Source organism: Galeopterus variegatus, unplaced genomic scaffold, assembly GCF_000696425.1.
Source record: "Galeopterus variegatus unplaced genomic scaffold, G_variegatus-3.0.2 Scaffold2, whole genome shotgun sequence".
Taxonomy (NCBI): domain Eukaryota; kingdom Metazoa; phylum Chordata; class Mammalia; order Dermoptera; family Cynocephalidae; genus Galeopterus; species Galeopterus variegatus.
Genome location: NW_007726113.1, coordinates 2,230,681 through 2,255,111, shown reverse-complemented (window position 1 = coordinate 2,255,111; position 24,431 = coordinate 2,230,681). Strand labels below are relative to the sequence as shown.

General features: G+C 39.0%; 1 protein-coding gene across 1 annotated transcript in view; it reads left to right on the top strand.

Annotated features, from left to right (window-relative positions):
- ALPK1 (alpha-kinase 1) overlaps window positions 1-24,431 on the top strand; it is a 73,072-nt gene that overhangs the window by 3,025 nt on the left and 45,616 nt on the right. The window contains exons 2-3 of the mRNA XM_008567228.1: window positions 10,449-10,628; window positions 15,009-15,163. Of these exons, the coding sequence (XP_008565450.1) occupies window positions 10,508-10,628; window positions 15,009-15,163 (276 nt within the window). The 5' untranslated portion in view covers window positions 10,449-10,507. The remainder of the gene's footprint in view (window positions 1-10,448; window positions 10,629-15,008; window positions 15,164-24,431) is intronic.

Sequence of the window (24,431 nt, the reverse complement as noted above, 5' to 3'; positions counted from 1 at the left end):
TGTAGTTTGAACTTGTATTTCCTGATTACTAATGAGGCTGGACACTCCATATGTTTATGAGCCGTTTATGTTTCCTCTTTTTTTTTTTTTTTTTTTTTTTTGTCTTTTTGTCTTTTTTCGTGACCGGCAACGGATCGCAACCCTCAGTGTTGCGCCTGTACCGGACCGGGACCGGCAACGGGATCGCAACCCTCGGTGTTGCCCCCACTCCTCGCTCAGCCAGTGAGCCGCCGGTCTGCACGTGGGATCCGAACCCTCGGTGGGAGCGCCGCCGTGCTTCCCAAGCAGCGCACTGTAGCAGTGCGCCACCGGCCCGGCCCTATGTTTCCTCTTGTGTGAAGCGTCTGTTCAAGTCTTTTGCTCATTCTTTTCCTACTATGTTGTTGGTCCTTTTCTCATTAATTTACAGTAATTAGTTATATATTCCGGATAGAAATCTTTTGTTAGATACCAAAAGTTACAAATACTTTCTCCCAGTTTGCGATTTGTTTTTTCTCTTCTTTATGGTGTTATTTTACTAATCAGAAGTTCATCTTTTTAAATTAATCAACTGTATCAATCTTTTCACTTATGATTTCCTGTTTTGTTCTATTTTTAAAAATTTTTTTTGGCAAGTGTTAAAGGTATTCTTCCCTAACCAAAGGTAATAAGGATACTCTCTTAGGTATTTTTTAGAAGTTGCATATTTTGTCTTTCACATTTAAATCTTTAATCTAACTAGTATTGATTTTTTTTAAAATAATCTGAGATATTTTTGTTTTTACCTTTGATAATTCATTCACTTAAAATCTTATTTTAACAAAATGTTTGATCTTTTATTAATTTAAAACATTTTTGAAACATTTACTTGTACATATTCATGGGGTACCATGTGTTGTTTTAATACTATTTTTTTTTTTAAATGACTAATTTGTTCAATGCCATATATTGAGCTCTGTAATAAATCAAGTGTCCATATATATGTGGGTCTATTGCTGGATTCCCTATTTCATTTACAAGGTCAATTTCTCTAAGTGCTGGTAACTTTTGTATCATGTAATATAATTGTATATTAATTTTTGACATTTGGTATAGCACTCTCCTCTCCTCCCTTGCTATTTTTTCATCAGGATTGTCTTGATTTTCTTGAACTCTGTTCTTGCCATGTAAATTTTAGAATCAGCTTGTTAGGGTACACACAAAGACACACACACAGAGCTGAGATTTTGATTGGAGATGCATTAAAGTTACAGATTAATTTGGGGAAAATTTATATCTTCATAACATTGAGTTTTCGAGGCCACAAATGTGGGATATCTCTTCATGTGTTTAAGTTATCTTAAATGCTTTCCAATGAAGTAAGTTTTATAAATTTCTCTCTAAAATCCTTGCATGTTTATTATTAAGATTATTCTTAGGTACTTCATATGCATTATTTATAACTTACATACTTTACTGTCATTGTAAATGGTATATTTGTTTTAAATTACATTTTTTAACCATTTTTGATAATGTAAAAGCTACTTTGCCTAAGATTGAATTTATTGGTTTGTTGAGTGGCTGGTAAAATTTTTTTGGTAAAACTATATGTTTTTGGTGTTTTCTTTGTAAAATTTTTCAACTACTGATTAAATTTCTTGAAGATAAGGACCATATAGGTTTTCTATTTCTTCTTGATTTCTTCTAAGTAAGTTATATTTTTATAGGAATCACTCATTTTATTGAGGTTTTCAAATTTATTGGTATACGCAGCCGGCCCGGTGGCGCACTGGATAGTGCGCCGCTTGGGAAGCGCGGCGGCGCTCCCGCCCGAGGGTTCGGATCCCACATACAGACCGGTTCCCGCTCACTGGCTGAGCGAGGCGTGGGAGCAACGCCGAGGGTTGCAATCCCGTTGCCGGTCCCCGGTCCGGTACGGGGGCAACACTGAGGGTTGCGATCCGTTGCTGGACACGGAAAAAGTCAAAAGACAAAAAAAAAAAAAAATTTATTGGTATACAATGTTTCCAATATTCTTTTTTGCTCTTAAAAAAATTTCTGTAGTTTCTATAAAGTCCCCTCTCCAAATTTATATTTGTCCTCTATCTATTAATCAAGTTTGTCAGCAGTTTGTCAACTTAAGCAGTCTTTCGAAAGAATCAGTATTTTATTTTGTTAATCGTCCTGTTTAGTGTTTGTTTTTTATTTCATTAATTTCTTTTCTTTATTTCCCATCTACTTTCCCTTAGTTTATTTTTTCTATTCATTTTCTGAATTTTGTTACGTGAGCTTAACTCATTGATTTTCCATTATTCCTTATTTCTACTATAAGTATTTAGGCTATAAATTTTCTTCTACATTCCACTTGACTGAATTCCACATATTTTGATAGGTGATATTTGTTATTCCATTATAAGATTTTCTAATTTTCATAATGATTACTTTTTTGACCCATAAGTTATTTAGAAGTGTATTTATTAATTTCCATGTATATGGGTTTTTTCCTGGTCATCTTTTTGTTACTGATTACCAGCTTAATTGCTTTTTCATTTTACCATGCCATCTTTTGAAATTTATTGAGATTTGCTTTATGGCACAATAGGTGTTAAATTCTTGTAAATGTTCCAGGTATGCTCAAAAATAATGTATATTCTCAGTTGTTGGGGATGTTGTTTCATAAATATCTATTAGATTGAGTTTGTTTATTGTGTTGACCAAATTATATCATTACTGATTTCTTCTGTCTACTTAGTATATTAGTTTCTAAGAGAGGTGTGTTATATTTTCTCACTATGATTATGAATTTGCATCTTTTTCTTTATGGCTCTTTCCATTTTGTCTCATATATATTGAAGTTTTACTCCTAGATGCATGCTAGGTTAGAATTGCTATGGCTTTCTGGTGAATTGAACCATGTATCATTGTGAAGTGATCTTAATATCTCTAGCAATGCTTTTTGGCCTTAAAATCTATTTTGTCTAATATTAATATAGCTATATCACCTTTCTTTTAGTTAATACTTTCTAATATATATTTTTCCATCTTTCTGTATTTTTCTGTATTCCTATGCATTAGCAAAAATCCACGTAGCTATTTTTTTAAGCCATTCTATATCTTTTAACTATACATTTAGTTCATTTATACTCATATTTATATGGGTATACTGGTACATTTAAAATTATTCCCACCATCTTATTCTGTGCTTCATATTTATCTTGACTCTTTCTTGTTTATTTTTTCATTTTTTTCTTGACATCTTTTGGATTATTACATTTTTTTCTTCTACTAGTTTCAAAGTTATATGTTTTATTTCAATTTTTTAGAGACTCTCTTTAAAGTTTTATCACAGTCTAAAGTCAATATCTCCCTCCTCCTGACATACTCAAAGATTTTAGAACACTTTAACTTCAGTAACTCTCCTTGTGACTTACGTGCTGTTTGTGTTTGTATGTGTATTTTTCTTTTTTTCTTTTCTCTTTTCAGTTTATTAACTTTTTAATTGACAAATAAAAATTGCATATATTTATGGTGTACAACATGATGTTTTGAAATATGTGTACATTGCAGCATGGCTAAACCAAGCTAATTAACATATACGTTACCTTAAATACTCACCATTTGTGGTGAGAACATTTAAAATCTACTCTCTTAGCAATTTTCAAGCATATAGTATATTGTTTGTTTGTGTTTGTTTTGAGCTGGCCTGTAGGGGGATCTGAACCCTTGACCTTGGTGTTGTAACACGGCCCTCTACCCAACTGAGCTAACTGGCCAGCCTTTTAAGGATTGAAGGAATTGTATGAGTTCCGTGCAAATTATATTTAGTATTTATTTTGTGCTTACATTGTGCTTTCTTATACCTTATCTCTAATTCTTATAATAATCCTTTGAAGTAATAATGATCATGCTTTTTTTTTCTTTTTGGCAGTTGGCCAGTAAAATAGTTATTAACTAAAGTTACCATGTTGTAGAATAGATCTCTTGAGCTCATTCCTCCTGTCTAACTGAAATTTTGTATTCTTTGTCCAACATCTCCCCAATCTCCCCACCCTGTCCCCTAGTCCCTGTTAACCACCATTCTATTCTTTGCTTCAATGAGTTTGATTTTTTAACATCCCACATGTAAGTAAGATCGTGTAGTAGTTTTTTTAAAGGTTGCTAATATTTCTTATTTATTTACTTTGGTTTGTTTATTTTATTTTATTGTTTTGGTGGCCGGTTGGTCCAGAGATCATGTGGTTCTTGTCTTTCTGTGTCTGGCTTATTTCATTTAACATAATTCGTCCAGATTCATCCATGTTATCACAAATGATACGATTTCCTTCTTTTTTAAAGTTGAATAGTATTCACTCCATTGTGTACATTTTCTTTATCCTTTCATTTGCTGATGGATACTTAGGTTAACTCCACATCTTGGCTGTTGTGAATAATGCTGCAGTGAACATGGGAGGGCAGATATTTCTTCAATACATTGTTATAGCTTTATACAATCAATGTTTGTTTAGATTTAGCAAACAATCTACTGTTTTTGTTGCTTATTATTTCTCCTTGAATCTCAAGCTCTTTATCTGCAATGACTTTCCTTCTATCTAAAGTGTATACTTCAAAGATTTGTTTAGTAAGGATCTGTTGATGTTCATTTTTAAATATGTTTATTTTGCAGGGGTTTTTTTCTGCCAGCATATTGAGGATATTCTTTCCCTGTCTCCTTCTTTCCGTGATTGCTTTTAGGCAACCAGCTGTAAATCCATTGTTATTTCTTTGAAAGTAATCTGTCTCTTCTCTCTAGCTGCTTTAAAGATCTTCTCTATGTCTCTGGTGTTCCCTAGTTTCACTGTGATATTTCTAGGTTTGGATATATATGTATGTATGTATGTATGTATGTATGTATGTATGTATGTATGTATGTATGTATCTATCTATCTATCTATCTATTTATTTGTCTGTCTTGCTTCAGGATCATGGATATTTTCATTATTTCTTTCTCCTGTTCCAAAAGCTCTCAGTCATTATCTTTTCAAACATTTCTTCCACCTTTCTCTCTTCTTCCCATCTAAGACTCTGATTAGAGATATGTTAGACCTTTTTGACCAATCATTTCCTATTTTTTAATCTATCTTTTGTATTTTCCATCCATCTCTTTGTCTTTTTTTCTGTTGAATTTTAGGTGATATGTATTGATTTATCATCCAGTTTAAAAATTCTGTCTTCAACTCGAATTAATATTTTATCAAATCTATTCATTTATTGAATTTTAAAAACTTAATTATTATATTTTTCATTTCTAGAATTTCTATTTGATTCTTATGCAGTGTGCTTATACCTTCTTTATAGTTTGTTGCTCTTTATTTATATTTTCAACACACTCATTCAGTTTTTAAAACATGTTAAACATATTTTGTAGTCTATTTCTGATAATTCCATTATTTAGAGCCTTTGTGGGTCTGATTTTACTATCTATTGTTTCTGCTTTTTTTTTTTTACCTTACACATCTTGTGAGATTTGACCAGGAGTTCATACTTCTTGGTATTTTATAGGTGGGAATTTGGATTGAAGTCAAATTCCTTTAGAGAGGATTATGTTTAATTCCATCAGTTGCCTGAGAACACTGCTAATGTAGGTTCATGTTTAAATAATTTACTTTAAGTTATCAACTAGGTTTTATGGACCTTTTGGCTTCAAATTCTTAAGGGAAAAATTTAGTTTCCCTCCATGAAGCAGCATGTATTGCCACAGGCAATTTTCCTGGAAGGTGAGAGGAGATGATGAGGATTTATTTTTAGCTCAACTTTACACTAGAAGGTGCAACCTTTTCAGATCTCAGTTTTACACACAGAGAGGGGGGAAGTTTTCTCTTAACTTTCTACCTTGGGTAGTACTTTAGTTTTATTTCCTATCTTCCCACACTGCAAAATAGAGAAAACCAAAGTTTAAGTTCACAGAGTCTGGCAAATACACTCAAGGCAAAGGCTAGCTTCTGTGTTGCAATTAATTTTCTAGGTTCTAGTTTTCACCTGGTTTTTGTCTTCTGAGTAGTCCTTCCTTTCTTGACATTTTTCAATGACACGTTTTAGAGATTTAAAATGTTTTTCCAGCACTTTTAGTTTTCAGTGGGACTGTTGATAAAATAGTCTACTATACCACTAGAAATGTAAATCTACTCTTTAGGTTTTTGGTGACTTAGAAGTTGCCTTCTCGCTTTTTATGCAGTTTTAAAATGCTGACAACCATTATCCAAGCTCCACACTTGTTTTACTCGCTGATCAGATTTTTCTTCTCCTTTTGTTTCCTCACTTCTCCCACCATTCTGTGCAAGAGACAAAGTGGTAAAAGTTTGTGTGTGCGATTGCTCAGGGGATGGAGGGAGGTAAAAAGTGGGAAAGGCTAGATTGTCATTGCTGGTGTCTTATTAGGGAAATGTATTCTTGTTTTTGTACATTGGTGACCAGAATACATTTTCTCACAGAAACAATGAAATAAATGATTTTGAATGTAGATGAAAAATATTTTTAAAATAATTATTCACGTTCATATGAATTAAATAGGCTCTGTGGGCTTGCTTATGAATCTAACCAACCGTTAACTGAATTCCAACAAAGATTAATTAAATTGAGCTTTTAGAATACAGTCATGTGTAATATGCCTTGTATAGTTAGTTAGTTAATTTGTTTATGTATTTGTATCTTATCCATCTACTTATATTGTACACTCCTTGACAGTATAAACCATCTCTATACTTCTTTATGCTTCTCTACATCTTTTAGCTTGGGGATTCTGACCACTTCACTGGTAGATTATTATAGAGGTGGCAGCTAGTAGACCTTTGGAGTCCTTTTATTTTCCCTAATCCACTTCCAATACATGTATTAATTGTCCAGTAAAAAAAGACTCAAACACAGATGCCAAAAGAAATGGGGCTTTGAATAATCCACTGGTTTGCTTATTTTTAAAGATGGCTCCTGTAACTTACCCACTCAACTAAATTTTAGGTTACCAATAAAACTGAAGAATACAATGTCAAAATCAAGCACAGAATGTATGAACACATGACCATTAGCTAAGTGCATACATGTGTGCCTTAGAGTATATGATTCTGACTTTTCTAGGTCTCTAGAGTTATCTGTTTGTATGTCCGATTGCTTTTTCTGGTCCATTTCCATTTGATTTTTAAGAAAAAAATATAATCCATAGGTTACAAAAAATATTGGGAAACTTCCATTATTCAATTTTAGAAACAATGTACAGCTCACAGAATGCCACACTTCAGGGGAGCAAAAACTAATACATGATGAAATTAAAAATGATTCTTTTATAAATGAAGTTGACCAAAATTTTCAGCAGAACTGTTGCCTGAAGGAAAGTTTCCTGGGCTCCAGCCTCTGTTATGCCTAACAATGAACCATACAAGTCTGGACAGATGGTTGGATTCCAAAGTGTTTCTCATGTTACAGTATTTTCTTCCTATAATCTCCCTTGACTTCTACAGGGAAAAGGGAAAATGCTATAACTTTCAGAATGAATAAAGAATACCTTCAGTGACATTTTGAGGAGTCACAAGTACTAAACATTAATTATCTTGGAAATCTCTTCTTTTAAGAAATGTTTTCTTGGTTAAAATATGATTGCTTATTGTGGATAGCATGATTTCTCTTCCTCATTATATTTATAGCTGGAAATACAAAATAGAAGATGAATTTATGTCCTTTTCTAGAAGATCTTTTCTATGTTCTCTGTCTCAAGATATGGTAACATCATCCATTCAGTTGTGAGCTATGGGAAGGCAGAAACCTGGTACTCACTCTTAACACCATTCATATTCATCCACAGCCAATATTGCATTTACTGTCTAACAGCTCTCAAATCTGTTCAGTTTTCTACATCTCTAATATTATCACTCTGGTCCAAAGTCCTGACATCTCTCACCTGGGTTCTAATTAGTACCTAACTGATCTACCTGCAGATATCTCTGCCCAACCTACCCCTCTCCCCCAATATACACTATAGCCAAAATGGAGGGATTTTTCCAAATGCAAGTCTGGTCATGGTCTCACTGCTACCAGTAGTTTCCTATCCCTCTTAAAGACAAAATTCCTTACCCAGCACACGCAGCCCCACACAGTCCCTGCTTACCTCTCCAGTTTCATCTCATATCAACTTTCTCCTTTTATCTCTAGTTCAGCCAACCTGTTTCTCTTTTATTCTCTCTCTATTTCTTCTAACTTCATTAAGCCCTATTTCTCTTTCAGAGCTTAATTCAGGTGTCACATCCTCAAGGAAGTCTCCCTTGACCTGCCCTAGCTTTACCCAAATAATTAGGTCAAGTCCTATTGTTTGCCCTCATAGAATCTCATATCTTATCTCTCTTTCACAGCACTTAGACAAAAGGAAGAGATTTATGATCTTGTGCATCAGGAGTTGTGGTTTCAAGTGAAGAAACAGAAGCAAAGAGGTACATTTATTTAGTAATCAAATTCTAAAATTCAAGCCAATATTACTAAGCCACAGAGAAAAATATACATAAAAATATTATGCTTAAGGATTCTCAAGAGAGCTAGGGATTTTTCAATAGATATCAGATAGTGTTCAGCTATATACAACCTGTTCTATTTAGGCTGCTGCTGAGTATGTAATTTAAGAGCCAGAAGCAGCTTAACAACTGTTCTAAACAACTCCCTCAAAAATACAGATGAAAAAAATGAATCTCAAAAGTGAATCTCAGAGGTCTCACAAATAGTTAATAGAGTATGAAATGGAATTAGTCAACAAACGTCTGTGAAGCACTATTATGTGCATTAGTTTCCTGTTTTTAGGTCCTCTTTTTAATACTACATGTTGCATCTGCTGAAGTCATTTACAGAAACAGAGAAATTAAAATTTAATTTGTCAATATAAAGAAGACTACTTTCTTTTTTAATTGACAAATAAAAATTGTATATATTTATGGTATACAACATGATGTTTTGATATATGTTCATATTGTGGGATGGCCAAATCAAACTAATTAACATATGTATTACCTTACATACCATTTTTTTTTATGGTAAGAACACTTAAAACCTATTCTGTTAGCAATTTTCAAGTACACAAAATATAGTTATTAACTGTAGTCACCATGATGTACAATAGCTCCCTTAAACTTATTCCTCCTTTCTAACTGAAATTTTGTACCTTTGACCAACATCTCCCGTACCCCACTACCCATCAGCCTCTGGTAACCACCATTCTACTCCGTGTCTATGAGTTCAACAAAAGACTACTTTCTACCTTAAGAGGATGATACAGCACCAATGAAACTTTACTATAAGCCTTTACACAAAGGGATGATGGGCTATTAAAATTATATTATAATGAGTTTTATCTCTTTGTACATAAACTTCATATTTCCTTATTAGACCTCTTTTTCTATATAAAGTCCTTTAAAAAGGATTCTAGGAAATAGAACACCCTTTTTGCTTTAATTTAGGACTTATAGAAAAGTAAGTGTCCAACTCACACACAGCAACTCTAAGCAAAGTTTTTTCTTAACCTTCTCAACCACCAAATGCATATTTCAGTCTCCATACTAGCCTCCATGCTAGCCAATATTTCCCTTTTTCAAGCAATGATGAGAATGGGATATTGTTGCTACATGGGCTCCTGTCCACTCTAGTCCACTAATTAGCTCTTTTATTAGCTCACTGCAGTACTCAGTAGGAATGGGCTTACAGTCCTGTATCCTCTGCAAGAGCAGCATGAGGATAAAATTCTGACCAGCCCATTACTGCTTGGTTCTTTCCATAGCTGGCCTGACTAATGGTCAGCTTATAGGACAAACATTGTGACTTACAGACATTTAAGCTAAAAATGACACTGGAAACCATTTAGTCCAACAACCCAGTCCATGCAGGAATACTTTCTGAAACATCCTAAACAGAAGAGAGATTAAATTTATACTTACACTTAAATGCTTGTAATGACTAATTCTTCAGTACATCACTTACGTGAATGCTCTTTCAAATAACAAGAATTCTATATTCAAGAACTCTGCTTATGTTCCTCATCAACAAATACATGGTTATTTTTAATGAAACAAGCCCGTAATATCCTAAAGCTTTGCTTTGGCGGTTCTGGCTGTGTAAAGTATGTGTGTGGTGTATTAAAACCAAATACACATAAATCATGGGGTATACTCATTTCATGTGACCCCATGTGATTCCACTGACTTCGCTGTGGGTAACTGGGGTCCGCACCAGGACCCTCTCCCTTCTGCACTCTGATGCCTTCGAGATGCTTCCCATCTAGACCAGGCCCTGCAGTAATTCACACACTCCCCTAATAAAGTCCTCAGGGGCTGTCATGTATTTTCATGTGTTTGTCCTATTATCCCTCCCTGCTTGAGTCTTACAGATAATTGATGATGCTTCAGTTAATCATCTTTCCCCCTCTTTTGTTCACCAGGTACTTCAGTCTTCAAGGGGCTCCTTTATTGAGCATCGATGTCTTTTCCTAGGTAATTGATTACCATAGACCCAGGGACACCCAATTCATCGTTGAGGGAGAGTAATCATCATGAATAATCAAAAAGCTGTAGCCGCGCTACTGCAAGAGTGCAAGCAAGTACTGGACCAGCTCTTGTTGGAGGCACCAGATGTGTCAGAGGAGGACAAGAGCGAGGACCAGCGGTGCAGAGGTGAGGTTCTGATGGGAGGCACCAGGGCTGAGCCAGCAGGTTCACTCTCCTATCCTCTGCATGAACCACACGTTCTCATCTCTGCCCTATTTTTCTTCTCTTGGCAGATGACCACCGAGAGATGAGTGAATTTCTAGGGCATGAATGGGACACGGGCTGCGGGCGGACGGGCAGGGGAGGAAGCCCACTTTGTTGCAATGAATTGCTGTCAGTTCTAATTTTAGGCTTCAGTAAACATGAGGCTACAAGAAACAGTTTAGTTCAAGAAGAACAAAGGATCCAAGTTGGCTGGTGCATGTAAATTTCAATTATTAAAAAATTGAAGCAACTTCTGAATGATGGCACATACTTTTTTTCAAACTAGGATTTTGTGCCTCATCAGTTTCCATAGACTTCTACGGTTTCCATAAATATGTCATCTCACTAGTTTAGTCTCTCTTTTTTTGATCACCAATACATTCCTTATGCTTTATTGTCATGCCATTTGTAAAATAAATCTACTCATCCTGATAAATATTGATTGCATCATTATCAGTGTTTAAGAATCCAGCTTTTTTGCTCATTTCATAGTTTGGAACATTCTTTGTTTTAGGTAAGTCATTATTTGGAAGTTTCAATCACAAAGTCTAAAAAATTAAACCAATTCTTATTTCTTCTTTAGCTTCTATAACTGCTTAGTTTTGAAGAGGAAATCCTCTTTTTTAGATTTCTTTTTAGCATTCAAATAAATTTTCCTCCCTTTTTATAAGTATGTCCCTTTTACATGTTTTTAATATTTTCTTTGCATTTTTAGTGCTTTGCTATTCCTTACAGAAATAAGATTTCCAATTAAAATGCACACTCTCCATAACTGTTGTTGTTGTTGTTGTTCATTATGTAATGGGAAAAAATTCTGGGAGAGTCTTTTTTCCTACGTTCTTATAAATACGCACATACATTTTTGCAGGGACACATTTAGATGCCTATGAAAGTCTTAATTATTTGTAACCTATCCTTTGTGCTTCTTGCGAGATAAAATCCTCTATGTCCAGTCATTTCACAATCTTAGTTTATGGATTTTCGTTCTTTACTAGCCAGATACATCAATGTGTGACTGTTTGCTTGCTAGTTATATGTGCCTGTCAGCCTGAGACCAGGCTCAGGGTTGTCAGCCCCTTGTCAGGGAATGACAGGTACTCGCCACCTATAGAATATGCACTATTGCTGGTCCTAGTTCTCCCCAGGGGCAGTGTGTTCTGTTCTGTTGTTTCTACTGAAGTTTTTCTCTTGTCCATTTACTACATCGTGCCTTTTGTCTCCTCAGCTCAAATTCCTTTAAGCTTTGTGTTCTCCCTGGTGAACACTCTGAGCCCCCAGTCGGGTAGCATTTTTTTCTTCTGTGTCTTCCCAAGTGCCACAGAATAGGAGAAATAATCAGTTTAGTTCCAGATAAGGCAAATCACGGCTGTAAAATCACCAAATTAGACACGGCCCTACAGGTAAGCTGCTCCGGGAAGCGAGTGATCCGGGAGGCAGAGGAGGCTGCTGTGCGATCTGGGGCCGACTGCCCAGCGCTGGCCGGGTCCGACAGACCCATGGGGAGGGCACCTCCGCCGCGCGGCCATCGACCCTCCCAGCGTTCACCGACCCAGCGGCGCGGGGTGCTCAGCCGCCAGCCCGGACCCGGACCGGGACCCGGACCGAGCCCTGCCCTCGGCAGGTGGTTTCTGAGCAGCTCTCGCAGGCGGGCCGTCTGCGATGTCCACCGATGTCGTCACCGCGTGTGCTCCGAGTGAAAGGCATTTGTGCTAATGCACAGGTCACGTTCGGCGGCAGCGCGAGCCGGCAGAGGCCGCAACCCAAGCCCTGTGGGTCTTATCCTCTTCCCTCCGCCTCCCGACCCCATCCTTTTCCCTCACAAATTGTTCTTGTCAGCAAGGGCGACTGCCCTTAGTAACTTCCCCAGAGATGGAGAAGGAACTGAAATCCAGAGATGCATTTTAAAAGCGTGTTTTAGAGGCGTCTTTGATTTCGGCGTGCTCCTCGGGACTGTCCGTTTTCTGGCATGACCTGTAAGGAAAGGGTGGTGTGGAGACGGCCAAAACAGAAGACGTTTCTCCACCATGACGGAGAAAGCTGGAAATATGGAAACTGGCCAGTCCAAAGTATGACGAAATTCTACAAACCCAGAAATCACACTTCTGTTATCATTTGACTACTCATGTTCACTCATGGATAGAATTTCCAAATAATTCATCAATCAGACCAGGACACTTTTGAGAGCAAAAGTGAATAAGTATACTGGGGCCACATAAGACTGTCCTGAGCAAGCAGAACCGGTCGATCATCCTACTCAGGACTATTTACAAATGTCCTTGAAGAAATTTTCTCTACACATATATCAGAAACATTTTCAGAAGTTGAAGTCATGTCAGTGGGAAAGGAGGGCCGGGCTTTCCAGCAGAACGTGACCACGGAGGTCCCTAATCTGTGTCTGCTTTCATGGAAGAGTGCTGTCACACATAGGTGCTCAGTACTTCAGGGCTGCTGGATGGGGGGATCCTCCCGGTGGCATGCTTGTAAGTCATCCTCAGTAATCAGTGTGGATCGTTCACTGGCCTGGCCCATATGAGAGCCCCTCCATGCCAGGCAATCCTTCCCTAGCAGGAAACTTCCTTATTTTTGCCAGGTTGGTGGTAAGTTCACAAAAAGTCATCACCAACCAAGGCAGATTTTCTTCCTTCTCTTCTTTTAGTTTTTCATTCTTTCTGTCATATCCCTTTTGCGCTATTTAGCATGTCTCACATGGACATAAGACTAATCGTGTCTTTTAACCATGATTTTTTTTACCCATCATGGTGTGATTTGCAAAAGTGGTGAGACATGATGCTTGTTTTCAGGGAGCTCACAGTCCAGTGAGAGAGACAGATGTGTTTCCAAGGCAGTGGGATGCAGGCTGAAAGGAGCATGCACCTGTGGGCAGAAGAGGTCATGGCAGGCTGTTGAGAAGTGGAAATGTTTGCATTGAATGCTGACGTCAGGGACCTGAGTTTGATCATGAAGGTATTGGGGGTGGGCAATCCAAACAGGCAGAACAGGATGTGCAAAACCATTAAAGAGTTTGATGCAGGGCAATGGCCCGGTCCATCTCGTTTTAGAACAAAGAGGATCAACAATGTGGAAGATGAAGTGGACAGAGTGAGATTGGAAGCAGTATTTTAAGCAAGAATCACTGGAAAGGAAGAGGAAAAAAATGAAGTTTAGGAGCACAGGATTTGATAACCAATTACATTTGGGTAGGGAGAGAGAACAAAAAAATCTAGACGATTCCCAGGTTTCAGACTTAGGTAACTCAGTGAACAGTGGTACCATTCATCAAAACAGAGAATATAGGGGATGACAGATTTAGAAAAAGGTGATGATTTCAGTATTGGTTATGTTAAGTGTGAGATGCCTGCAAGGCAAGCAGCTAGAAATTTATAGCTGGCAGTCATATACGAGTGTACAGGTCCACAGTCCCTTATTCAGAAACCTGGGGTAACATGCACTTCAGAATTCAGAATCTTTCCAATGTTAGGAGGGTTTTATGGTTCATGTACCATATGTTACATTCACACTCCAGCAGAAGGTGGGGCAGCACCTATAGTTAAACATTAAAATGTTTTGCGGCAAAACTTTGGAGTAATCTCACTAAGTAGGGTAAACTGGACTATAAATAGCCTCTAGTCAACTCAAGTCTGGCTTAGGTGCCAAACTTAAGAAGAAACTTCCAGTTTCCAGAGCTTTTGGGGTTTTCAAAGTTTGGATAGGAAATGGTGGATGAGTATAAGTAGGCTTGGTGTTCATTAAGAGATTTAATATATCTACTAATGTGAAACAGGGCCATTTCACAATTAATTGACACCATTTCAAAACTAATTTGTGTTTTTGTATTTGTTGTTTATATTAAGATATAGTTCATAGTGAAAGGAAGACATAAGGTGAGGTCTTAGAGAAGCAAAAAGAAGTTGTACAAATGGACTCTGTGCATTACCCAGCTGCCACAAGCCCAAAATGCCATGCCATTCCAATCCCTTTCTCATTTTACAGGGAAAATAATATTTCCTTCATTCCTTTCTCTGATTCTTCATGCAGAGATAGTCACTGAAGTGCTTTACTTCCTGCTAAAAACCTTTCTTAATGCCTGACTACCCCAATTTACCTGTAGGGCAAAGTAGACCAGGGCCACCCCTGACCGATAGCTCCTCGCTATTATTCTTCAAGTCAGGACCAACAGCTTAGCCCAGCCAGCAAGAGGTAGGGAAAAGTTTTTTTGCTGCTGAGGTGCTTCATCATAACATTGGTAGCTCAACAGCCTTTTCTTTGACTGCAATTTTCTTACCTGAACTCTGACCTTTTCAGCTTCACTCTCCAGCGAGTTAAGGACCCTGATCCAGGAGGCAAAGGAAATGAAGTGGCCCTTCGTGCCTGAAAAGTGGCAGTACAAACAAGCCATGAGCCCAGAGGACAAAACAAACCTGCAGGATGTGATTGGCGCCGGGTTGCAGCAGTTACTGGTAGGAAGATCCCCACCACCTGTTCCTCTGACATCCCCAAGTGAGGCATTTGGACTCTAAGTGGTCTAATAGATTAAATTTCTTTGAGGCACAAAACAGCTCCCTACCCTTATGGTCAGCTCCACCAGATTGACTAATGTGGGGAAAATAGCTGTTTGGAAAGTGTTGATTGCCATTAAGATGTTGTGTTGGAAAGCAAAATCTAGTAAAAGTGAAGGATGGTCCACGGGTCTAACGTGAAGTCCGTCATTCTGAAATATTTACATATCCTTGGTGGGCCAGAGAGGTAGTTCTTTTTTGTTATTGTTGTTGTTGTTTGGGGTTTTTTTTTTTTTTTTTTTCCCAGAGAGGTAGTTTTGATTCCACCATGCCTCACAGCATTTTTATTTTGAAATGCTACTTTCTAAAAGTTGAATAGATTAACAAAATACATTCACCACTGTTTCATCAGTGAGACTTGCTCTCTAGGCTGTTGAAGTCTGGCATGTCCTTCCCTGTTCCTCACCTGGGATGCTGTTCACTCCCTGATCTCATGACTAAGGCCGTTCAGGAAGTATCAAGTCCAAGTCATTGGCATGCTTGTTCCTTAACTCATTTATTGTAAATTAATTGAACTGGTACTTCCACTCCAGATAGAGTGAGCCTCAAGAGTAGCACACAAACTCAATTAGAGCTCAGGATTCAGGCTTAGGTTCTGGGGATGTTACATGGAGTACTATTTTCCATTTGGGGAGCATTGTTTTGTGCTCACATTCTCTCAGATGATTGTCAAGGAAGAAAGTCTATTAGATTATATGTATTTTTTTCATCCATAAAAAAATATTCGTCTGGAGATCAGACATCAGAAGCAATGATGATATCCTAAAATTTTTACTTTGTTGGTTTATATGGGCTTGTGTTTCATCCCAAAATAAATGTATAGAAATTTTCTTTGCTTACTGAAGCAAAAATTTAGGGAAGACCCCCCTGATCTATGGACATACAACAGCATCTTTAGAGATTTAATATGAACAGTAAAACCCCCACCTCTCTCATTCCCTCAGAAAACAAACAAAACAGGTTAAGCAGACTGAGGACTGCAGGTAAAGGAAGGTGAGTAGCTGGAAAGAATGCAGTAGGAAGCCAGGGGTTTTAAGTAAATGTGGTAGACATTAGTGGAGAAGCAGAACAAAATAATAACTATAATATGTGTATCATTACAGAGTGTACAAAGCACTTGTACATGCATCACCTCAGTTTATTCTCACAGTAGCCCTGTGGTGATTGTTGCCCTTATCATCCCCATTTTACAAATGAGGACATTAAGGACAGAGAAATTAACTTGTTCAGGGAACAGAGCAGTAAGAGGTGGAGCTGTGACTTTAAAGCTTCCTCCTCCATTCGCCTCCAGTTCTCCCTCAGGAAGCCCCAAGTGAAGAACTTGAAAGCACACGTAGAAGCCCTGAGACTTGTTCACTGTAAAGCAGGATGAAGGCTGTCTGGTAGAACTTTCTGCAATGATGGAAATGTTCTATAACTGTGCTGTCCAGTATGGTAGCTACTGCCCATATATGGCTCTTGAGCACTTTAAATGAGGTGAGTTTGACTGAAGAAATGAATTTTTAGTTTTACCTATTTTTTATTTATTTCTGTGTAAATAGCCACATGTGGCTGGGGCTACCATTTTATTGAATAGTGCAGCTCTAAAGCAGTGGTTCTCAGAGTGAGACCCCAACAATTAGCATTAGCATCACCTGCAAACTGGCTGGAAATTCAAATTCTCGGGCTCCGATCAAAAACCCTTACCAAACCGAAAACCCTGGGGGTGGGGATCCAGCAATCAGCATCAGACAAGCCTTCCGAGTGATTTTGATGGATGCTAAAGTTTGAGAACCACTGCTCTAAAGAGAAGAAAAGGGTAGTGAGCAAGAGGGAAAGGCTTAGAGGCTGAAGGGAGATGTGAGTGGAGAAGGGGCAAGATAGGGAGTAAATGAGGACCCAGTGTGCAGGCTGTAGGAAACCAACCAGAGAAGAAATCTCTTTCCATCAATTCTGCTGGAAGAGCTGATAGATGCCTCACTTGTGTGGAGATCTCTTGTGTGCTTAGGCTAGTGGCATCTAAGAACTTTACAAGCCTTCCAAGTCAGGTGAATGCAGAATAGCCTCACAGAGGGAGTGACCCCTGCTTTGACCTTTGGGCTTAGAAAGTTTCTCACTTTTGAACATAGAATAAGATATTGTAACCAGAGTTTTACTCCTCTCATTCCATCCTGCAATCACCAGATCACCCTTGTTGCATTCAAAGCTGGTAGTGACATGTGCTGAAAAACTGAAGATGATGTTTTCAAAAATTCCAAGTCTTGCTGCATTGGGGGTTAATGTGAGTTGGAAGACAAGCTGCTCCCAGTGGTTAGACTGTTTTAAGAGTCCATTTATTATTCCTCCAACCATGCCTCTGTGTGTTGCACGGATTTCACAGTTGTGGAAATAGAGGCATAGAGAATTTAAGCGGTTCATACCCAGCTCACAGGTCACTCAATGCAGCTCTAAGAATCAGTCTATTAGGCCTTTTTAAGTCCCTAATGTATTTAATCTGGGAGCTTTTTGAACTCTGAGCATCATCTTCTTTACCTTACCCAGCAAGCTGTAAATTAAGCAACCACACCTCCTAAAGACTTTTAGGATGCTTTCCTATTGTGCCAGACCCGGTACACAATTGCTAAACCACTCTGTTTTTTAAATACAGAGAACCGTGGCACCCTGTGAGCCAGGCTCTGCTGAACTCTCGCTACTTTTAACATCTTAGCTTGTTCAGAGTAGCTTGAGAAAATCCCACGATTTGCTTTTGTCCCATTAGACCATAGGTTTCAATTTTAGTGTTTACTGAAGCCAGATGGTCACATTTTAATGACCACTTAACTGGGAGATCCTGTTCTTACATAAAAAGTATTTTAAGGCTACTGAGTTTGTCTTTTCGGTTCTTATTCTCTCTTCTTACAATTTGCTCATAAATATAAACTTTCCATGATTTTTTTTTACCTTGAAATAAATCCTTCCCATAAAAACTTTCCTCTCCATTTTTAAAATTAGCATTACACTGAGAGTGTAAACGCTGTGTCTTAGTTAATTCCACAAATAACAAATCAAAGTGAGGCAAAGAATGCTTAAGAAAAAGGCAAGTCATAAGCAACTACTAAGAGTCATTTATAACGTTACTCGCTTAGGCTGAACTTCATAAGAAAAAATCATATGTGTTTTGTGATTTGCTTTCTGTTCACTGCCTCCCCCATTTCTTCCCTCCCCGCTCCTCTCCTTCCCTCCTCCCCCCAGCCCCAGTCTTTTTTCTTTTGGTGTGTGGCCACAGACAGAAATTTATGGCAGGGGCCAACCTCCTTTACACTCCACACAAAGCTTGGTGACTTGAGAGAGTTTGTCCGCTTTCTCCCAGAAAAAACACCTGCAGTACGCTCCCCAAGAAACCTGGAGAGATGGGAGATTAATGTGGCTGTAATAGCTGGGCAGTGTTTTTGGTATTATGCCCTCTCCCCAGGTAGATGGGTCCTTTCCGAGATGATACCAATTATTTATTGCTGAAACATCTGTTGATAACTGCAGCTGCCCTGGTAAAACAAAGCATATCATGGGGTCACAGGCTATAGGGACCTAAAATCCTACCTCATGCTAGTTTCAGTCTATTCAGCAACACCCTCAAGTCCATGGGTTACCATCATCTTTAATGTCTCATCGTGCCATAGAAAACACTTTGTAAACACTGCGCTGCCCTGCCCTACAGGCTTTGAAGTATTATTTCATCTTCATCGGTAATTTATATTCCAGTGCCATTGTACTGTGGGAAAAAGAGGGGGAACCTTTTTTGTTTTCCATTTAATTGTATATTGCCTGACACTTTGACCTGTATTATTAGTATTAGTCAGAAAAAGGATTTTCTCCCCCTCTTATTTAAAAATAAAATTTCAAGGGAAAGTAAGCGCTCCTTTAGCTCTTTTCACTCAAAACAATGTTTACACTCTGAGAGGGAAAGATGAAAAGCGTGAGCAACTTTTTTCAAGTGTCAGAGAAGGGCATTTCAGTTTTTGAAAGAGAACAGTAAGGTCCTTATAAATATCATTCAGCAAAACCTTTGATGGATTTTTCAAAAAGTATTGAAGGCATTTAGCATGAGCTTCTGTTTGGCTCGGCTTTGGACCATCGCAGTGAAGTGCTGGCTGCTCCAACCCGTCCCTGCTTCTGAGCTGGCGGGGAAGGAAGGCGCAAGTCTCAATGTGGATGCCACCTTTTGGAATTTTTTCAATAACTTCTACTCTTCTAGAATAAACAATGTCTACGCAATGAAAAGAAAACCTGAAAATAAAGCTTTTAAAAGGAGATAAAGGGTGTATTTGGATTTGCATGTTATGGCAATTGCAAGCAGATTGAGGTGCCAGGCCAAGAACTGTTTGACAGGGCCTGATTTTGAACATTCGCTGCACTCGTTTGGGTATCCTGATGCTGGCGGGGGACTGGCCTCTCCCTGGCGCTGTTTCTGTGGAGGGAAAGACCTGCTTTGAGTCAGTCCTGGGTTTATTGTGGTGCTTCCTCAAGGAGATACAGGGTAATTTTTAGAGGTTGATACTATAGCACAGTCTGAGGAGAGGATGCAGGCTCAGAATGAGGACTTTTTTTCTATTTCCTTTTCAACTCTACAACCATGAAAATTGTCAATCTGTTAATCTTTATGCCACAAAATTTTTTAAAAATATCTGTGCTAGCTTGAGGTGATTTGAAGAGAGACCAAAAAATATAAATATTTAGTTGTTTTTTTTATGCTATCTTGGGTGAAAAAACCTTTGTGAATAAATAAAGTTTGGTAAATTTAGCTTCTATGATATTTTTTCTAATATTTCTCTTCAGATAGTCTTGGTGCCTTTAACTTGTTGATATTTTTATTGTTGAACTTCTTTTTTTTTTTTTTTTCCTTTTTGTCTTTTTTCGTGTCCGGCAACGGACCGCAACCCTCAGTGTCACGCCCATACCGGACCGGGACCGGCAACGGGATCGCAACCCTCGGTGCTGCGCCCACCCCTCGCTCAGCCAGTGAGCGGGAACCGGTCTGTATGTGGGATTCGAACCCTCGGCGGGAGCGCCGCCGCGCTCTTAAGTGGCGCACTGTAGCAGTGCGCCACCGGGCCGGCCCTTGTTGAACTTCTTAAAATATTAAAGGGACAAGACTTAAAATGTAAATAAACATGAATAAAATAAGAGTTGCTCATTAAAAGATTTTAGAGAAATGCTTGAAAAATGTCTGGTCTGGTCTGATTAACTTGGGAGCAGATGAAGTGAAGAGGGTCTTTAACAAGAGATAACCAGACTATAAATTTGTTAGAAAATGAAGTGTCAAGTTGAAGACAGACAGTTATATGGTGTGAGGACTAGGTAAGAGGCACTATCAATGGAACAGTAAAATTCCCTCCGTGAAGAAGCTCTTAGTTAAAAGATGCTCTTAGAACTGATAAGACCCATTTATTCCTGGTGCCAGTTTTCATATTATTAATAGAGAATTTAAAAGCCATAGCAGCTGTTGTATGGATTATGATTCTTTCTGCAACTGATTTTCTCAAAAGGACTTTTTAAATCTCTAACCAGGTGCTTTGGAGTTTTAATAGCTGAAATCTTTTTCATTGGCATGCAAAAACACAAAGTGAATATAAACTATTATTCATTCATTCAGCAAGTGCCAGTCCACATGTGCCAGATGTTTGATATAGAACTCTGAGAGAAATACAAAAGAAATAGAAGACCCAGTTTATTTCCTGAAAAAACTTCAGTAATGAAGAGAGAGGGCAACCCTTGTGAAAGACCTGCTTATTGGAATGGTTTCTCCCATTCACTGACCACCTGATAGTGGCAGGTTTCAATATATAGTCTTCCAGTTCTCACAACAACCCTTAAAGAGAAGTGTTATTATTCCCTTTTCACAATTAAGAAAATTAATGCTCAGGGAAGTTAAATAACTTGCTCAAGGTCATGATTTGAACTCCCTGTCTGCCTATGGACATTGTTATGGGTCAAATGTGTCCCCCAAATGTTCATGTATTGGAAACTTGATCTCTGTTCTAACAGTGTTAAAAAGGTAGGAAATCCAATTACGGTATTTAAAAGGTGGGGCCTTTGAGAAGTGATTGGTCCATGAGGACTGTGCCCTTGTGAATGGATTAATCCACTGATGTTTAATGGGTTGTCATGTGCGTGGTTCTGATGGCTTTGTAAGGTGGGCAAGCAAGAAGGTTAGCTTTCTTGCTCATGCCATTTTCTTTCACTATGAGACCCTGAGTTGCTGTAGAGAGTCACCACCCAGAAGAAGGCCCTCACCAGATGTGTTCCCCAGACTTTGGACTTCCCAGCCTCTAAAACTGTGAGAAATAAATATCATTTCTTTATAAAATTACCCAGTTTCAGGTATTCTGTTATAAGCAACAGAAACAGACTAATGTAGATAGATATCTCTGTTCTTTCCACTCAGGGGCACACCATAGGGCCATGCTGGTTTTTAAAGTGTTGAGAGCCAGTGGTTGGTAACAGCTACTACCCAGAGGCCCCTGATTACTCCTACTCTTACCCTGCCTAATTCAGGACCCTCTGGATCTCTCCATGATCTGAAAACTAAAAGGACCCTGATCCAGCCAAATGACCAATGTCCCTAAGATTGCAACAGTGATTAAATATTTTGATTTGGTCCCCTAGATAGGTAGCACATCAAAGGAATGGAGAATTAGTAATGGAGCTGAGTTACTTGTTAAAGGCAGAACAAACAGCATGTGGTGACCAGTTGGACGCATGGGGTGGGCACCAATGACAGGTTTCCAGCCTAGCGATGTGAAGGGCAGGGACACCATTACCTGAGATAGAAAGCACAGGTGGGAAGCTGCTGTGTGCCTTCTTGGTTTCTCCTCTTGGATGTCTTACAGACACCTCACATTCATGGTCATCCTCTGCCCTCCCCCAAGATATGGTCCTCTCCCAAGGTCCATGAGCACAAGCTGGAAACTGTAGAGTCATTCCTGTCACCTTCCTCTCCCTTGCTTGCAATATTGACTCCATCACCAAGTCCAGTTGGTTTTACTTTCTTTTTTTTTTTTTTTGTCTCTTTTTTCGTGTCCGGCAACGGATCACAACCCTCAGTGTCGCGCCTGTACCGGACCGGGACCGGCAACAGGATCGCAACCCTCGGTGCTGCGCCCGCGCCTCGCTCAGCCAGTGAGCGGGAACCGGTCTGTATGTGGGATCTGAACCCTCAGCGGGAGCGCCACTGCGCTCCCAAGTGGCGCACTGTAGCAGGCGCCACCGGGCCGGCCCAAGGTTTTACTTTCTAAATATCTCCCCAGTTCACCTCCACCACCATCACTACCCTTGTCCAAGCTGCAGTTATATCTTGCGCAGGTTCCTGCCCTTGCTTCCTGAGGAATCTGCTACATGTGCCCTTCTCCTCTCCTCCACATCTTTTCTCCATGCACAAAGTGGTTTTTGCAAACTACCAATCTAGTCATGTCACCGCAATCTGTCTAGGAATACAGAACTCTATAATAACCCACCTACCCTGCAAGGTGTAGTCCTTCTCTCTCCTGCCCTCACTGTACTTTCTCTAACCACATGGCCTCCCTTCAATCCATACTCTTCCTGTGATTTTTCCACACACATGGATATTCTCCATTCCCGAGGCACTTTCTCCCCCCTTCTTTGCCTAATTAGTGTATTTATCTCTTGCATCTCAGCTCAGGTCTCAGTTCTTCAAGGAAACCTTACCTCACCTCTGTGACTAGATCAAAATTCCCCTATTATAGGCTGTACTCTGATTTACCACCTTTGTAGAGCTTTTCAAAGTTGCAGTTTACACCTTTTTTATGGCTTTTCTTTTATTTCTGTCTCTCTCCCAGACTGATTACAAGCTCCATGAGCACAGGGGCCTTGTCTGTGTTTATCATTATATCCCTCAAATAACAAGTTTTCAATAAACATTCTTGAATGAATGAATGAATAAAAAGATATGTGTCTTGTTTGGAAAACATTGTGTTTGGTATGCATGTGTTGTGGCATAGAAATGAGGGTGTCCTGTGTGTGGCCCACAGTCAGACAACTGGCTGGGCAGTGGTCAGGGGGATAATAGCCACATATCTCTCAGAAATGGAAAGCATTTAAGTAAATGCCTTGAATCCTTCCTGATAAAAAAATAAAATAACACCTGTCGAAGATAATTTTATTTATTGTGTTTGGGGAGTACACTGACCTGCCGAGGACAGAATAATCATGTGAGGGCCTGCATGAACATCAGCTTGAGAGAAGTGGAGAAAAGAAGCAGATCTAGGAGGCATTACAGAAAAACAACCCAAGGGGATTGATTATTAGGATGAGGTGGTTTGAGGTAGACTCCCTTATTGTTCCCACATTTTCACTGTTGCCATGGAACTTGCATGTCTTCCTCTGAAAGAAATAAACCTTCCCACACTGTCATCAGGTTTGGCCACATGATCTGTTTTAGCCACTGAAATGTGACTGGAAGTGACACATGCCAGTCTCACATAGAGGATTCATGAGCCACTGTGTGTTTCAGCATTTGGAAGTTTTTCTCTGCCTTGTGAACAAAATAGGGGCTGCTCTCAGCCTGGATCCTAGAAAAAAGCAAGATACATGGAGCAAAGTCTCAGACTTGCAGCTAAACTGCAACCAATATGCAATATGAACAACAACCGCCAAAAACTTTGTCATTGAAGGCAGTGAAATTTTAGGATTATCATAGTCTTACTTAGTGTTATGGGTTGAATTGTTCCACCAAAAAGACACATTGAAGTCCTATCCCTCAACACCTCACAATGTGACTTTATTTAAAAATTGGATCATTGCAGATGTAATTAGTTAAGTTAAAATGTAGTCATACTGGATTAGGTTGGGCCCTTAATCCAACATGACTGGTGTCCTTATGAGAAGATGGTCATGTGAAGACACGAGACCCAGGGAATGTGATAATGGAGGCAGAGATTGGAGCTGTGCAGATGCAGGCCAAAGAAGACCCAGATTGCTGGCAACACCAGAAGCTAAGGGAAAGGCATGGAACAGATTCTTCCCCAGAGCTTTAGAAAGAGCATGACCCTACTGACACCTTGATTTTAGACTTCCAGCCTCCAGAACTGTGAAAAAATACATCTCTATTGTTTTAAACCAAGCAGTTTGTGGTACTTTGTTATGACAGCCACAGGAAACCAACACAACACGTACATATGTGGAAGATAATGAAGCA